Source organism: Equus przewalskii, chromosome 21, assembly GCF_037783145.1.
Source record: "Equus przewalskii isolate Varuska chromosome 21, EquPr2, whole genome shotgun sequence".
NCBI lineage: Eukaryota > Metazoa > Chordata > Mammalia > Perissodactyla > Equidae > Equus > Equus przewalskii.
Genome location: NC_091851.1, coordinates 36954206 through 36971518, shown reverse-complemented (window position 1 = coordinate 36971518; position 17313 = coordinate 36954206). Strand labels below are relative to the sequence as shown.

Here is a 17313-nt window from a genome sequence, read left to right as displayed (position 1 = left end):
CGCTCATGTGTCACAGATGTGCACACTCAGCCCCAGAGAGGTGAGGTCACCTGTCGAAGGTCACACAGCCGAGAAGCGGCTCAAACCACACCTACCTCTCCCAGAACCCATTCTCTTGACCACAAGGCTTTCCAGCTCCATGCTCTGATATACTGTTTGAGTTAGGGTGAAGCCCGAGTGGGCCTCAGTCTATTATTGATCCCTCCGTTGATGGGGAACTCACTACCTTACATGGCAGCCCACTGTGTGAGAAAGCTCCAATTGGTGTAAGAGTGGGGTAACCCTAGCAAACAGTCGCCTGCTGCCCTGGTCCGCGTTGGACCCTCTGAGGCCTTGCAGATCCAGTGGGTTTTTTCTTACTTGTGTAGTCCTCCCAAGATGCTTAGCAAGCAGCTTTTCGATTCCTTCCAGAAATACTCTTTTCGGGGCCAAGCCCTGGAAGTTCTTGTTGCTGTCCCTCTTTAGATGTGGATTCCAGGGTTTTCAACACTATAGTCTCTCTCTTTTGAACCTGACTCTGCTCTAACTTATTAAGACAGTGTAAGTTCTGAATCGAGCAGGAGCCTCCTCACCTCTCTCCTTTTGCGTGTTAGACCTTTGTTGGTGCAGCTCAAGCTCCCGTTAACTTTGAAGATAACTCACGTTTTATACTTGTCTGGGACCGACTGGGACACCTTCAGGATTCCAAGTCCTTCTGGTCTCTCTGGGCTTGTGAGGCATTAGGGACTCTTTCCAATACAAGGGACAGGAAAACTAGTTGAAATAGGCTTAATAAAAAAATGGGCTCACATAACTGAAAAGTACATGGATAGATGATTTCAGGTATGGCTAGATCCAGGTGTCGTTAGGGAATTGCCAAACTGTTTTCCAAAGCAGCTGCACCGTTTGATATTCCCACCAGGAACGTGTGAGGGTTCCAGTTTCTCCACATTCTCACTAACACTTGTTATTGTTCATCTTTTTGATTATTAGCCGTTCTAGCGGGTGTTAAGTGTGATCCCATTGTGGTTTTGTTTTGTGTTTCCCTAATGATGGAGGATATTGAGCATCTTTTCATGAGCTTATTGGCCGTTTGTATATCTTCTTTGGAGAAATGTCTATTCAAGTCCTTTCCTTATGTTTTAATCAAGTTATTTTTCTTTTTGTTGTTAAGTGGTAAGAGTTCTTTATATATACTGGATACAAGTCCCTTGTCAGATATATCATTTACATTCTGTGGATTGTCTTTGCACTTTCTTTATCGTGTCCTTTGCAGCACAGCGTTTTTAATTTTGGTGAAGTCCAGTTTCTCTGTTTTTTTTTAGTTGCCTGTGCGTTTGGTGTCCTGTCTAAGAAGGCTTTGCCTCAGCTGAGGTCATGAAGATTTACTCCTCCATTTTCTTCTAGCAGTTTTATCCTTTCAGCTCTTACACTTAGGTCTGTGATGCATTGTGAGTTACTTTTTGAGGATGGGGTCCAGCTTCATCCTTTTGCATGTGGGTCCCCAGTCGTCTCAGCATCATGAGTTGAAAGGATTATTGTTTCCCTATTTATTTGTCTTAGCACCGTGATTGAAAATTAATGGACCAAAAATGTAAGGATTTATTTCTGGACTCTCAGTTCTTTTCCCTTGATCTATATGCCTGTCCTTATGCCCGTCCTGTTAAGATTTGGAGAAAGAAAGTGCCAGTAAAGGGAACAGCAAGTACAAAGGCCCAGAGGCAGGACTGGATTCTCAGTTTGTGGCTTAGCAGAGCAGAGCCAACACTCATTTGTGAACCAAGACCCCAAAGCCAGTACTTTCCCTTCAGTTTTCGTCCAGCTGGGGACATGGCCAGGAGGTCTTGCTCAGTTTCAATTCTCCATGCCCAATGCTGACCTAGGGCAGGAGGAGAGGTGGGGCAGCCGGAGGGAAAAGGGAAATAACCTTTTGCTCATTTTCACCAGCTGCTGGGTGTTGGCAGCCCTGCAGGGACCCCATCAGAGGAGGATCAGAGGTTTGAGATGTGATGGCAGCGTCCCCAGCTTGTGACAGGCCCATTAGGTTTTACTTTCAAGAATCAGAGAGGTGAGGGTTCGCACTCTCGGGGGGCGGTGGGAGGAGGCAGGCTCCCAGGACACAGGCTGGAGAAGCCCGGGGTAGTGGTTAGAAATGTGGGCTCTGGACCTCGACCGTGTGGGTCTGAATTTTGGCCCTGCCACGTAGCAATCCATGACCGTGGGCAAATGACCTCACCTCTGGACCCACCTCAGCTTCCTCATCTGTCACATGTATTAGGATATATTTTAGCTGCAGTGACAGGGACCCCAAATCACAGTAAGTTTAACATAGGAGTTTGTTTCTGTACAAGGCCGTCCAGCGGTAACGTGGTGGCTCACGCTGTCAGGCACAGGTTCTGCCACCCCTGGGAGGTGGCCCTCACCCCCAGGGTCTCAAGAGGTTTGCACCGTGTCCACATTCCAGCCCGGGAAGAGGGAAAGGAGAAGGGAAAGGAAAACGGAAGCTGCGCACATCGCTTCTGCCCACATCCCGTTGACCAGAACCCAGCGTCCAGGGCGGTGGGGAGTGCTGTCTGTACTCTGGGTGGCCCTGTGCTCAGCTGAGAATCTGTTCTGTTGCTTTTGACCCGGGATTAGCAAACTTTTCCTTTAAAGATGCCAGATAGTAAATATTTTCGGCTCTGCGGGCCGTATGGTCTCTCTGCCATTGCCGTGGAAACTTCCTTTACTGGGGCAGAAACAGGTGGTGGGTCTGACTCGCCCCCTCTCGGCCTCGGCTGGCCTGACAAGGGCTGGATGCTCAGAACCGCTCGCTTACGGCGCACGGGGCTGGGGAACCTCGGTGAGTTGGGCCGAAGTCCTGATCCCAGGCCAGTCTTCTCTTGTCATCTTGTCTGTGGATGTGCCTACAAGCAGTCTGTCGGCTTCAGGAGGGCTTGCGCAGCATCTGCGTCATCTGTGTCACCAAGAGGGGGCCCCCCGTGGGGCCAGGTACACGGGAGACCTCATTACGTGGAGGGATGGGTGAATGGATGGGGCTCAGAGCCTCCTGCTTCAAGCCTCCAGCCTCTCTTGCCTGGACGTCTGCAGTAGCCACCAGCTGGTCTTCCTGCGTTTACATTCACGCCACGGTCCCTCCAGTGGCTCCTCCACTTGGCAGCCAGAGGCTCCTTTCCAGGGGAATGCAGTGGTGTCGGGCCTCAGCTCACAGCCCCCATCGCCTCCCCAGGCTCTTGGAGGAAACCAAAGTCCCCACCGTGGCCTCTCGTGATCTGGCTTGGGCGTATGTGTCCGACCTCATGGGCCATCCTCTTTCTCGCTCGCTCTGCTGCAGCCTCACTGGCCTCCTTTCTGTTTCTCGCTGCCTCGGGGCCTTTGCTTGTGCTCTCCTGCCTGGGGTGCTGTTCCCATAGATGTTGGTATGGCCCATGCGCTCTCTTCATTCAGGTCTCCACCCGGAAGCTGTGTCCTCAGAGATGCCCTCTCGGACTGCCACACTCCCTCACTCGGTGTCCCTCCACGTCCTTATTTTTCACCTGGCGCTTATCAATAAGTAATGTAAATGACTTATTTGAGAGGAAAGTATTCTTATTTAACTGTCTGGAAGGTTGTAGATAGTACAGAAGTTCAGAGCACTAACTCTGGAGCCAGACAGGTTAGGTTCAAATCCGCTGTGCGACCTTGGGCAGAGGACCTGACCTCTCTGTGCCTCAGTTCTCAGATCTGTCAGATGAACATATAACAAGAGCTGCCTCATAGGGTTGATTTGAGGATTGAGTGAGCTCAAAAGAGCGTCAGCGCCAAGTCCTGGCTGTTAATACTGCGGGTGGTGGTCGTGGTTGACTTCCTGACGGTTCCCGCTTGACTGTGAGCCCCCTGAGGGCCACCTTGTTCTCTGTCCAGTACCCGGTGCTCAGTCAGTGTTTGCTGAGTGAAGAACAAGTGGAGATAAGCCTCCTGGGCCCGCCCATCTCGTCCCGCTTCCTCTCGGAGCCTTGGCGGCCTGCTTCTGCTCGCTCACGCTGGCCTTCCCCTGCTCTGATCTACACCCGCTGCCTGCTGCCCGGGGCTGTGGTCTGGTCCCTGGGCCCCAGCGGGCGCTCAGCAGCCCCTCAGGGTCCTGAAGCTGCAGAACCTCTGGACCCCGGGCCGTGGAGTGGAGATGAAGGAAACGGGGAAGGGTGTTTCTGAAGCCGGTTGTCTGCAGGGAGGGCTCAGAATCACACCCTCGCGGGCAGGTGGCCGCTCGCAGTCCCAGCCGACACGCGTGGTCACACAGCAGCGAGAGCGATGACGGCTGCGAGACGGAGTGCTTACCAAGTGCGCGCTGTACGCTGGGGGCACTTTCCCTGCGGTGTCTGAGTCACGCTCACTGTGTCTGTGCGCAGAACCAGACAGCCGGGTCCAATCCAGGTTCCTCCTCCTCCTTCCTGGAGGCCCTGTCCCCGTGTGCCTCAGTCTCATCTGTTACACGGGATGATAACGGAACCTCCTCACAAGCACAGAGTGGAGGCTCAGTTAACTGCCATCACCACCATCCTGCTCATCGCTGGTTTTCAGATGGTGAAACTGAGGCTGGGCATGGGGGGCGACTGGCCCAAGGTCGCCCAGCTACCGAGGGCCAGAGCCAGCCCCGGCAGCCACGTGTGGCTGTGCTCGGAGCCAGAGCGTCACCTCTGAGATTTTCGAGGCAGCAGAGAGATGGAGAGACCCTGGAGCCGCTGGGCGTGTCTGGGGCGGACGACTAGACAAGCTTCTCTCTGCGGCACGCTCCTGCCGGTTGAGTGGTTTGGCCTGGACGTCGTCCCTGGCATCCTGAGGCCCAGCGAGACCCCCTCCTCAGGTCCTTTCGTATCACACCTACCATGCGCTGAAGCCCTTTGGTTGAGACCGGCTGGACCTTTAAAGTGTCCCAGCCTGTGCGCGTGGTGAGACTGAGAGGAGAGTGAAAAGTTGGGGGGGCTCCTGGTTGAAGAGCCTGCCCCCCTGGCCACTGTATACGCCCCGTCTGCGTCCCTGTGAAGGCGAGGTGCTCCTTACACCCGTTTACAGAAAACGGGCCAGGGAGGGGCGGTGTCTGTGGCCACCTCCCTCACCGACCCATCTCTGTCTCTCCCTCTGTTTTCTTTTTCTCTCTCTCATTTCCTGCGCTCCAGCCACGCCCCCTCCTCGCTGTTTCTTGTACACACCATATGGGCTCCCACCTCTGACCCTTTGCATTTGCTGTTCCCTCTACCAGACATGCCCTTCCCCAGATTTTTACAGGACTTCCTCCTCTGCTTTATCCAGAGTCTCTGTCCAGATGTCACCTCCTTGGGGGGGCCTTCCCTGACCTCCCCGTGTGAAAGAATACCTCCTCTCCCAAGACCCTCCAGCCTCACTCTGATTCGTCTTCATGGTGTTTCTCACTGTCTGATAGAGTATTGCATCCTTGATTTTTTTTTTATTTTGGGCCATCTCCTTTACTAGAATGTCGTATCCCCCAGGTGAGGAGTTTTGGTGTTTTATTAACAAGTTTATCCCCAGACCCTAGAACACTGCCTGCCGTGGAGGAGGTACTCAGGGGACACCTACTGAATGAATGAATGAATGAATGAATGGGTGATGTTCCCTAGCCCCAGATCACGCAGTTTGTACTTAGCAGAGCTGAGAACAGGCTCAGGGCCGGCTGACCTGGCGGCGGCGTTGGCCCCCTCTGGGTTGACGTCTCCTTCCTGCCCTCTCCCCTCCCCCAGGAGCTGGCCAAGAGGACCCCCGGGAAGCACCCAGACCACCCTGCCGTGCAGAGCGCGCTGCAGGCCATGAAGACCGTCTGCTCCAACATCAACGAGACCAAGCGGCAGATGGAGAAGCTGGAGGCCCTGGAGCAGCTGCAGTCGCACATCGAAGGCTGGGAGGTGCGTCCGGGTGGAGGGGCGAGCTGGGCGGAGACCGGCCCGCGTGCAGGCTGCCGTCTGGGCACCAGATTTGGCCTGCGGCATGGTTTGTTGGCCTGCATGGTGTTTGTAAAAAAAATTGTTTTAATTATTTTCCAATTAAGTCCACATAAAAGTCTAGATTTCACGTTTCTCTTGAAAAATCACTAACACTGGGCCCTCATTATTCATGCAGCAGCCTTTGGAGCCTCCACTTTTCCTCAGTCCCCACCACTCCCTATTACTCCCCATCATTATCCTTCACATATTGCCCTATCTGCCTGGTGTCCACAGGCCTTTGAGCTTTTGACGCCAGGGTCAAGGGTAGCGTTTATGGGTTCACTCCAGGACAGAATTCTGGCTTTGACACTCCCTGGCTGGAAGACTTTAGACAAATGTATTAACTTCTCTGAACTCAGTTTCCTCATCCATACCTGGCACATAGTAGGTACTCAGTAAATGGTAAATACTGATATTACCATCAGCATGATTACTAGGAAATCAGATTCTTAAGATCATCTGTGTGTATTTGTTTAAACCTCCCCATCTTCCTTAAATATAGAGAGCTCTCCTGCAAATCCGGAGGAGGAAATGGGAAAATCTGAATAAATAAAAAAATTCATATCCGAGTAAATACAGCTGGAATGGGAGATTAAGACTGAAGATGAAAGAGTCGTAGACGCAGACTTTTCTCTGAGTCATCTGCCTTGGACCCTTTAGATCTTCTGGTGCTCGCTGTGTTCGAGATTTCCTCTTCTTTTCCCTGTGTGGGGGAAGCCTAAAGGTGACCACGTTGCCGCGAGGTTGAGGGCTTGGCTGCGGAGCGCAGGGGCCTGTGTTCAGGGAACGGGTGGGTATCGTGTGTCCTGCTTGCCGTGGACCCACCCTCCTTCCACGGGGCCTTCCTGCCCGGCTGAGGCTGGAGGACCAGGAGCCCCATTTCTCAGGCTTCCTCGTGGCCCGGGTCTGGGATGTCATCAGCCACGATCAGATCCAGCTGCTGGACACTGGGGAGGTGGGGGTGGCACGGAGGCCACCCACCCTTGTGCAGATTTTGCAGCAAAGCCCGGCTGTGGGTGTGTCTGGCTTCCCATGGCAGCATGAGCAGACGGCTCAGGTTCCAGCTTCCTGGGCATCAAGAGGGCAGGCGTGGGGCATCCGCTTCCTTGTTGACGGTGTGTATCCAGCAGGAAGGGTGGCTTTGTAGCTGACAGTTGGGGCGGCAGCTCCTGAGCGCCCGGATGCAGCCCAGGCAGCGTTTTCCTGGAGCATCAGCTCGTGCAGGTGGTGGTCTCACTCTGTCTTTCCTCAGCCGGGGCGTAGGCAGTGGTCCCCTGGAGGGCCCGTTCTGCAGTGTTCTTGGTGTTCTGGGAGCCCCGGCCTGGATTCCTGGCTCCCCCAGCCCCTCCAGTGATTGAGTAAGCCCCTCTTCTCTTTCTGCTCAAAATACTCAGCTTGGTTTCTGTTCCCTGCCACTGAAAACTGCCCGGTCCTCAAGTCTGTCGGTGGGATGGGTGCTCTGTGAACTCGCCCTCAGGACGTCAGAGCGCCCATCTGATTCCTCCCGGTCCTCTTGGCCTTCCCATCACGGTTCCATGGTGGAAGGGGCTCCAGGCATCGTGGGCTCCGCAGCGGGAGGAGACAGGCGCGGTGGCCGTGAGGGGGAGCTCTCCTCCCTCGTGGAGGAAGGCCTGGCCCAGGAGCCCAGAGAGACTTCCCCTTTCATCTCGTTGGCCAGAAGTGGGTCACAGGTCCCCTTTCAGCACACGCACCAACGTGCCAATGCGAAGAGCGGCCACGTTAGAGCGTCTGCCTGTTTGGGCTGTGAGCTTCCTGGCGGCCAAAGTTGAAAGGACAGGACGCATAAGTTACTTAACTTTCCTTGTCAACAAAAGAAGAGTCAGAGCTTCCCGGGAGGCAGAGTCTTCTGGCAGCCCACTGGGAGAGACCGTCCTCACGTGGCCCCGGGGGAGGGCGTTGAGCAAGCAGTTTGGCAGCCCGATCGGAAGTGATTTCCACATGCCTCCTTCTGGTCATGGCCCGGGGAAACAGGAACTAAGGGTTTCTGGGGCCCTTTTTGACCCTGAAAAATCTGTAATTTGGAGAACGGCCCTTATTTCTATCTCTGTTTCTGGGTGCCATGGGAAATAAGGTGACCCAGAATAAGAAATACTGGCAGTTATTGAGTGCCTATGACGTGTTCCTAACACTAGAAGAGAGAAACTGTTATTATCCGCATTTTGCAGATGAGGGAAACTGAGGCCCAGGGACTTGGCTTTGAGGCCCAGCCCTGCAATGTACAGTCTGCCCCGCCTCAGGCAAGTTTGTCCTGCTCCCTAGGCCCCATTTCTCCCTGCTTGTCTAATTTTAGCAATAATATCTCTGAAGTTATCTCCTGGTGTCATTTGGAGGATAAAGCATAGAATACAAATGTTTTTTGGGAAACGTGAAATGGCTTCCCACGCAGTAGAAAGGTTTTAAAGACCGTTTGATCCTCAAGGTGACTTGTGAAAATAATATGTTCTAGCTAGAAAAAGTAACGGTTAACAGTAAAGCTCTCTCCATGGCCCCCTGCTCCCAGTGCTCACAGCCCCGGGGAGGGTGTGGCTAGGGCCGAGCCCCTGGTGAGTGACCGTGGTTGCAAATCTTTGTTTCTGGAACTCCTCCTGGTCACTTCTAACCCTTTCGTCTGACCTCTTGCCAATCTGATTAGACGGCTGTCATCTCTTGGAATCCGGCTGGCGAGGGCCTCGGTTTTGGAGGAGCGAGGTCTTTTCTTGGCTACTTTCTTGCTGTGGCTTGGGCTTGCCTCATTAGTTTGATCTCTGCTCCGTGGTTTTTCGGCCTGATCCTTTGTAAACCACTTGTCCTTTCCAGTCCGAGACTGGTTTAGTTAAAACCAGATAAGTTAATCCATAAATCCATTTTGCTGAGCGCAAGGAAATGGCGGTCTGTTGCAATGGTGGAAGTGAGTGAGCGAGCCAACCCCCCTCCGGGGTGGGGTGGGGTGGGGTGGGATGTGGGCTTTGCCTCAGTTTCCTCATCTGAAAAGTCTGGATGAGAGCAGGTCCCCCTCTTGGGCCCTGTGAGGATTTGGGGGTGGGTGCCTGCAGGCACCCGGTGCAGTGTGTGCTTGACTGGCTCAGGGTCAGAGGACCCGGGCAGCAAAGCAGGGTGTCCGTCTTAGGTTTTGTAGATGAGAAAGATCAGGCAGCTTTGGCTGGAGCTCATACCCCGTGTGGGCTGACCTCCTACAGAGGGACGCCCCGGGTGAAGTCCCACGACTGTCCCGTGAGCTCAGGGGCATGGAAAGAAATGCATGTCCTTAATGAGAAAGCAGCAGGGTGCACCCCTCTCGGTGCCTCTGGAGGCCCTGGTCTAAAGGCCATCTACTGCTCACTCGCCCATGAGGGCGTGGGGGTCGGGGGGGGGGTGCGGGAGTGGGGAGACATAAAATCGTTAAAAAAACAGACTCTGAGTAGAAGTTCTCATACACTCTTCGCACCCTCCCTGGGAGGCCTTGTGCTCCAGGGCAAGTGGGCTGTGCCCTCCAGAGACCAGCAGTTGCATAAAAACCCCTTCAGGCTGCCTGCTGAGAGGATGCCCAGGGTAGTAGAGGTTAGTGGGTAGGACGGTAGGGCTGGCTTGCTCACTGACTGGCTCTATAACCTTGAACAAGTCTCTTCCGCTCTGTGCCTCAGTTTCCTCGTGTGTAAAGTGAGAGTTGTGAGGATGGACTGAGTTTGTATGGGACACTTAGAACAGAGGCTGGCGTGTGGTGAGCTCTGTGTACACGTCGGCTTTTGTCGTTTTGTCTAAGTGTTGCTCCTTCAGTCCCGTTGCGTCGGCACCGTCTGTCTGCAGGAGGCCTCCAGCCCTGACCTGCTGCTCAGCCTCTTCCCTGCGTACCTGACCCCTCGCACCACCCTTGACCCGGGTTCAGGAACTCAGGGGATACCGAGGGCCGGCTGGGCTTCCCAGCAGGGCGGGGGCAAGGGCAGCCCCCTGTAGTGTCCCTGGCATTTCAGATGCAGTGGTCCTTAGCCAGGGCCCGAGAAGCAGCTTCCCAGGCTGGTGGGCTTCCTCTCTGCAGTCCCCTGACCTTGGCAGACGGGTCAGGCCTCAGCCTGTGTGGCCTCGGGGCTCTGGGCCCCACAGCTGGGCCAGGCCCCAGATTCACGTCCAATCAGCTGAAATCCCCCTTTGGAGCCTAGAAGGCTGGTGGGTGGGCCTCACTGTGGCAGAGGGAAGGGACGGGCGCGTGGTCTCGAGGAGCCTCTGGATTGCTGTCTGCTCTGAGCTGGCCCGTGGACGCTGGCAGAGCCTCATCACCCAGGGGGCCACACTCGCCGTGTTGGCAGGGCCACTGGGCTCCCAGGGGCTCTTCGCCTGTCACGGGTGCTCTGAGCCCTGGTCAGTGGGCTTGCCACCTCGCTGGGCCGCTGGGCCACGGGCTCGGATGGTACAGCATGCCAGCGTCCAGGCTGTGATTTCTGTGATGGGCGGGTGCTGCTGTCCTGGGCTACGCAGCTCTCGACGACAGAGAAGCTGAGTTCCCAGGACCCTGAGTGGCCCCGAGGGTGGGCGATGGCTGTGCTGCGCCCAGCGGGCGGTGGGCACGGAGCAGGCCAGCCCAAGCAGCAGCAGCGAGGACTGGGGTGGGTGCTTAGCAGCAGCCTGATTTCTGAGCGGCGCCAAACTCCCAGCTTTTCACTCTTCCCCGATGCCTTTCCTGACCACGCGACCCTGAACCTCGAGGAGGGCCAGCCGGCTTCACGCACGCTTAGCGTCTCAGCTGCCCCTGTCACTTAGGACACCGGGTGGAGTCTGGGAACTGTCCTGTGTCCCCTCGCGTCCTGAGCCGGAGTGAGTGCTCTCAGAATCTGCCCCTGACGGTGCTCACACTGTGCTCGTCGCCTGTTCTCAGTCGTTCATCGAGCCTACTCTGTGCCAGAGAGAGTGGCAGGTGCTGGGAATACGGTGGCAGCTGCTTGGTGATGCTTCCTGTCCCTCTGGGAGTGGCCTTCTTGTGGGAGAGAGATAATCACAAATCAAGACGTAAAAAAGTAATGAGGAAGGGGTGGGCAAAAAAACCCCAAAACAAAAAACCAACCCAGACCCCAAATAAGAACCAACCCCGAACAAAGCCAGATGCAGATTAGGGCCGTGTGAGCGGGGTGTCGTTTCACCTCCCTGAGCCCCAAGTCCCTCTTCTGGGACATGGTCCTCTCCATACGCTCCTCCCTGTGTTCTTCTGGCTCCCTCAGCTGATGAAGCCATCGATCACATCATATTGATTTTCTCTCTGCCAACAGATTTGCCTGCGGTGGTGCATTTAGATTTTGGGGTGTTGGGGGGCAGTGGTGGGTGCTGTCTCTGGGAAGGAAGGGCGTGCCCCCGAGTGCTCTCCTGGATCTGCCAGCTCATTCACCACACCCCCTGTCACCCTCCCAGGGCTCCAACCTCACAGACATCTGCACGCAGCTCCTGCTGCAGGGCCCGTTGCTGAAGATCTCGGCGGGGAACATCCAGGAGAGGGCCTTCTTCCTGTTCGACAACCTCCTCGTCTACTGCAAGCGGAAATCCAGGTGGGCGGCTGCGGGGCCGGGACCGGGGGGGAACTCCGACAGCGTCTCACCATGACGCCTTCGCTTGTCGCTTTCCTCTCTGGGCCCCCTTTTTCTCTTCCGGGTTGAGGGGTTTGTTCTAGGTCAGCACTGTCTAGCAGAACTATAATGCAAGTCACATACATTATTTAAAATTTTCTGGTAGCCACGTTAAAAAACCAAATAAACACGTGAAATGAATCTAAATAATATATTTTATTTATCCCAATATGTCCCCAAATATTATCATTTCAATGTGTAATCAATTTTTAAAAATTATTAAAGAGATTTTCCATTTTGTTTTACACGAAGTCTTCAAAATGTGCCGTGTGTCTTAGACTCACAGCACACCTCACTTCGTGCTGGCCACGTTTGGCGTGCCCGGCAGCCGCATATGGCCGTGGCTGCCGTATGGACTCTGTAGGTCCAGGTGATCATGGAAGTTTGGAGATTTTGGAAGATTGGTGTCTTTCTGACATCTAGAGCCCGTGATTCCAAAGATAGAGGGTTTGAGGGAGGGGCCTCTTCTGCTGTTACGCGCTCTGAGGGTGAGGGTGGTATCTTCATCATCTTTGTATCTTTCTCTGGAGCTTCTTGCACTTTGTAGAGTCTGGGCATGAATGGGCAGGTGGATGAGTGGCAGATGGACACAGATGTGTGTGTGGGCAAAGGGGAGGAGGGATAGATGGGTAGCTGGAGGTTCGGGAGGTGCACAGATGGTGGATGGAGGAGGCAGGAGAGAGATTGTGGGTGGATGTCTGAATAGATCTGTGGATGGGGGAGTGAGTAGGTGAATGAGCGAACAGCTGAATGGTTGGAGGTTTAGGAGATGCTGGATGGAGGGGTGCGTAGAAAGTTGGGGGAATGTATGGATGATTGGGTCGTTGGAGAAATGGATATGAAGACATGATGAGCGGGCAGAGGTGTGTTTAGCTGAATAGTGAGTTGGGGCCTTAACGTGTGGTTCGTTGAGTGCACGGGTAGATGATCACAGAATTGGGAGGAGGGTGGGTGATGGAGGTTTGGAGATTGGTGGATATGAGGTCACTTGGGTGGTGTGTTAATGATGGGTGGTTGGTTGATAGTTACTGGGGCAGGTGGGCTCTGGTCTGGAAGTTTGGTTAATTGGATGACTGAGTCAGTGGATGACTGGAGAGAGGGAAAGTTGGGAGGTGAAAGGGTGGGGAGATGAGTGGGTGTGGGAGGGGTGGGGGCATGAGTGGGTGTTGGGGTGGGGGCATGAGTGGGTGTGGGAGGGGTGGGGGCGTGAGTGGGTGTGGGTGTGGGGGCATGAGTGGGTGTGGGAGGGGTGGGGGCGTGAGTGGGTGTTGGGGTGGGGGGCGTGAGTCGGTGTGGGAGGGGTGGGGGCGTGAGTGGGTGTTGGGGTGGGGGCGTGAGTGGGTGTGGGAGGGGTGGGGGCGTGAGTGGGTGTTGGGGTGGGGGCGTGAGTGGGTGTGGGTGTGGGGGCATGAGTGGGTGTGAGGGGGGTGGGGGCGTGAGTGGGTGTGGGGGTGGGGGTGTGAGTGGGTGTGAGGGGGGTGGGTGGACTTGTGGACTGAGCCTCCTGCCTCCCAGTTTTCTTGCTCTGCAGGCAGAGGATGTTCTGAACCGACCAGTATGGCCCTTTTTGAATTCTCCGTGCTGTTACTTTGTCTCAGGGATGAAACAGTGGCTTTCCAGAGGCTTCTTCACTGCTTATCTAGCAAAAGCTAGGGCTGAGGGGAGGTTGAGACCCAGGGCCCTGCTGTCAGCATTACGTCCAGCTTCCTTGCGGTTCTGGGCAGGTCGCTTGCTGTCCAGAGCCTTATTCTCCTTGTCTGTTTCTGCCGGCCTCCTGGGGTTGCGATGAGGAACCTTGTCACAGGATGAGTGATGGGTGCTCCGTGCGCCCATGGGGGCTTCTCACTGTGCTCCCCTCTAGCCTGAGCTCTGTGTGCCTCAGTTTTCTCTTCTGTAAAATGGGGATGATAAACCCCTTCTTCAGACAGTAGGGTTCCTGTAGAGCCAGCCTCCTCACAGTTGAACCCCTGTTCAGCCATTTCTCTAGCTCTGTGACTTTGCCTCAGTTCCCTCGTCTATCAAATAGGGTGGCTTATTCTGTGTACCTCGTAGAGTCATTGTGAGCAATGAGTGTGTTAAGCGTGCCTGACACGTGGCGAGTACACAAAAATGAGGGGTAGCGTCCATTACGGTTGCTGTTAACTTACCTTCACACGTGTGGGTTCCTATTCAGCGCGACCCCATGGGTGCAGCCCCTGGCACATAGTAGGCGCTTCAACCACAGCCTCCTTCCCCTCTGCTCTTTCCTCCCTGTTCTGGGCCTTGGGCTCCCTCTTTGACCATCTGACAGTGGCCAGTTCCCATCTCTCTCATTTGATATTTTATTCCTGCCCACTCCGTGAGGTCTGTCCGCACGTCTGTCTCATGTCCTCCTATCCTGCCATCAGTGCCCCCTTCTCCTTCCTCCTTGCTTCCTGCCCGTTCTCCCTGGGACCACCCTGAGAGTCCTCCGTTGGCAGTGCCAAGGCCGTTGCCGATGTCTACCTCCTGCCCTTGCCCGCCCCCACTGCGGGCTGTCTGAAGCAGGCCCCTTTCCCAGAACGCTGGGGTTTAGAAAAAGAATGTCCCTTCCGGCCTCCATGACCTGCTCTCAGCGCTGGCCAAGCTCCCCCGGGGCAGGCCTGGCCTCTGCGGGCGTGGTCACCTCTGTTGGAGCGATAGCTGCTGATTCTGATCCTACTGCACTCCAAGTGGGCCTTCCAGGGCCTGCCCTGTGGCCGCCTCGAGCCCGTGTAGGGCCATTCCCTGCCTCAGTTCTGCAAGTGTGCTGGGCTGGCTGGAGGGAGTGGGGACATCTGTGTCCTGAGAGAAGCTGGCAGGCGGCCGGCATTCCTGCCTCTGGCTTAGGAGCCAGGGGGCTGGGCTCCCAGATGTCCCAGAGGGACTGAGCCACAGTGGGTGGAACTCCGGGCCTCACTCTGATGTGGTCGCGGGGAACGCCTGTCGCTGCTAGGTGTCTGCTGACTGTTTTGTCCTGGCCTGGGTCATGCAGGGCACCGCCCGTCTGGGACGGGGGTCAGGGAAGGTCCCTGACTCAGTGTTTCTGGTCTAATTCGAAAGTTGAGGCTCCTTAGTTGTCAGAAGTGGAACGGAGTGTTTTAAAAGCTCCCCGTTCTTCAGAAGGGGAAGCTGAGGCCCAGAAGAGCTAAGTCTCATATCTCAGCTGCCTCCCTAGCGTCAGAGGCGGCAGAGCTGGCAGTGGTTAGGGGTATAGAGGCCTCCCTGCTTCTGAGCTGTGCGACCCTGGCAAGTTAGGTCAGCCTTTTGTGCCTCTGTTTTCCTATCTGTTAAGTGGGGATAAGAATAGCCCCATCTTATAGATTAAGTAAGATGAAACATGTAAAGTGGTTAGAATAATGCCTGGCACACGTGGTGTGGAAAGTGGAAGAAATATAAATTTGTATCTTCATCTCGGTGCGTCACACACAGCTCACACTTAAATTGTATCTAAAACATCGTTACAACTCCTGCTCCAAACCTTTCCTCCTCGTCTTCCTCCTTCCCTGTGAACGGCCCCACCTTTTACCCAGGAGCTCGGGCCAGAGTCTCTGTCGTCCTTGATTCTGATCTGCTTCCTCCTCACGCCCCCTCCGTCAGCAAGTTCTTTTCATTCTGTCATCAGACTTTGGCCAGAACCTCAATGTAATGCCAACAGAAATTCCAGGAGAGAGGTCGTATGTGTGTATGTAAATGACTATAAAATGTACATTGGAAACACAGAAACAGCTAAAACCATTTTGAAGAAGGACAAAGCTGGAGGACGTGTATTACTGTCACCCAAGCTTACTGCAAAGCTGCAGGAGTTAAGACAATGGGGTACTGGGGTAAAAACAGACAAACAGATTAGTGGAATAGAATAGCGAGTCCAGAAGTAGACTCGTGTGTAAGTGGTCATTTGAATTTCAACAAAAGTGCCAGTGCAGGTGCAGTTCAGGAAATGGTGCTTGGTTAGTTTGATGTCCAGTGGGGACAAATGAGTCTTGGCCCTTACCTCACACAGTACACAAAAATCAACTTCAGGAGCCAGCCCTGTGGTGTAGTGGTTAAGTTTGGCATGCTCTGCTTTGGTGGCCCAGGCTTGTGGATTCAGATCTTGGGTGTGGACCTACACCACTTGTCAGCCATGCTGTGGTGGTGACCCACATATAAAATAGAGGAAGATTGGCACAGATGTTGGTTCAGGGCAAATCTTCCTCAGCAAAAAAAAAAAAAAAAGAAAAGAAACAAAACAAAACAAAAATCAATTTCAGATGGATTATAGATTTAAATGTGCAAGGTAAAACAACAAAGCTTCTTGAAGAAGGCATAGGAGACTATCTTCATGATCTTGGGGTAAGCAAAGATTTCTTAAATAGGAAAAAGGTATAATTATAAAGGAAAAATAGCTTCATCAGACTACATAAAAATTAAGAGCTCTTCATCAAAAGACACAATGAAGAAAGTAAAAAGGTAAGCTACAGACTAGGAGAAGATCTTTGCCATCCATATAAGTGAGAAAGGACTCATATCCAGAATATATGAAGAAGTTCCATAAGCCAAATGCGGCCCTCTGTCTATTTTTATAAATAAAGTTTTACTGGCACACAGTCACACCGCTTCATTTTTGGGTTGTCTGTGGATGCTGTCGTGGCACAAGGCAGAGCTGAGTAGTTGAGACAGAGACCATATGGCCTGCAAAACTGAAAATGTTTACCTTCTGGCCCTTTTCAGAAAAAGTTTGCCAGCTCCTTCTATAAATCATTAAGGAAAGACAGCCCAACAGCAAAAGGGTCAAAGGACAGTCATTTCACACAGGAAGACACCAGGGCCAATGAACATGAAAAGGTGCTCAGCCTCGCTGCTCGTCAGGGCAATACAAATGGCATGTTTAATGAGACGCTGCTAGATGTCCACCAGAATGGCCCAAACGGAGATTAAACCCCAGTTGCAGAGGATGTGGAGCAACTGGAATGTTCCTACTCTGCCGGGGGCGGGAGAATTGGTATAGCTATTCTGGAAAACAGCCTGGCAGTATCCAGGAAAGCCAAGTGTGTGCATTCCTCGTAGCTCAGCAGTTCAGCTCCCGGATAGATAAGCCAAAGACGTGTGCACGGACGTTCCTCATGAGCCCCGTGCAAGCACGTGCTCGGCAGCGCCAGCCTGGAAGCAGCCCCAGTGTCCCTGTGCAACTCCCCATAGCCCTGCGTGACTCCATGGATGTGAAGTTCACAAGCAGGTGGTGCCCCTTGCAGGGTTGGGGGGTTAGTGACCCGAAGTGGGACATGGTGGGGGGCATTTGGGGTGTCAGAAATGTTTACACAGGTGTGTTCACTTTGTGAAAGTTAATCCAGCTGTATACTTCTTTGGGCATTTTTTTCTGTGTGGATTTTATGTTTTAATAATAAGTTTATAAGAATATGTATATGCACACGCACACGTATATGCTTATACAGATACACACGCGCAAACGGTCGTCCTCTCACCTCGGTTACTGCACTGGCTTCCTCTCTGGTTCTGCCTGTTTTCCCGTGGCCTCACTTGCAGTCTCTTCCACAAGCAGCCAGAGGGAGTCCTTTAAAACTTAGGTCCGTTATTCCTCTGCTCGGACCCTCCATGGCTCCCCTCTCACACCGTCGCAGCCCAGGTTTGCCACCACCCACAGGATCCGGCAGGACCCAGCCATCCTGGCCTTCTCGCCGCTCTGGCAACGAGGCGGTGGTGCCTGTGTCCTCGGGCCGCCCTCTGCCTGGAGTGCGCCTCCCCAGCCGCCCTCC

General features: G+C 54.0%; 1 protein-coding gene across 3 annotated transcripts in view; it reads left to right on the top strand.

The window, feature by feature from the left end:
- PREX1 (phosphatidylinositol-3,4,5-trisphosphate dependent Rac exchange factor 1) overlaps nt 1–17313 on the top strand; it is a 183091-nt gene that overhangs the window by 103273 nt on the left and 62505 nt on the right. For all 3 annotated transcript variants that reach the window (XM_070589411.1, XM_070589413.1, XM_070589412.1), the window contains exons 6-7: nt 5715–5876; nt 11349–11482. In XM_070589411.1, coding sequence (XP_070445512.1) covers nt 5715–5876; nt 11349–11482 — 296 coding nt within the window. The remainder of the gene's footprint in view (nt 1–5714; nt 5877–11348; nt 11483–17313) is intronic.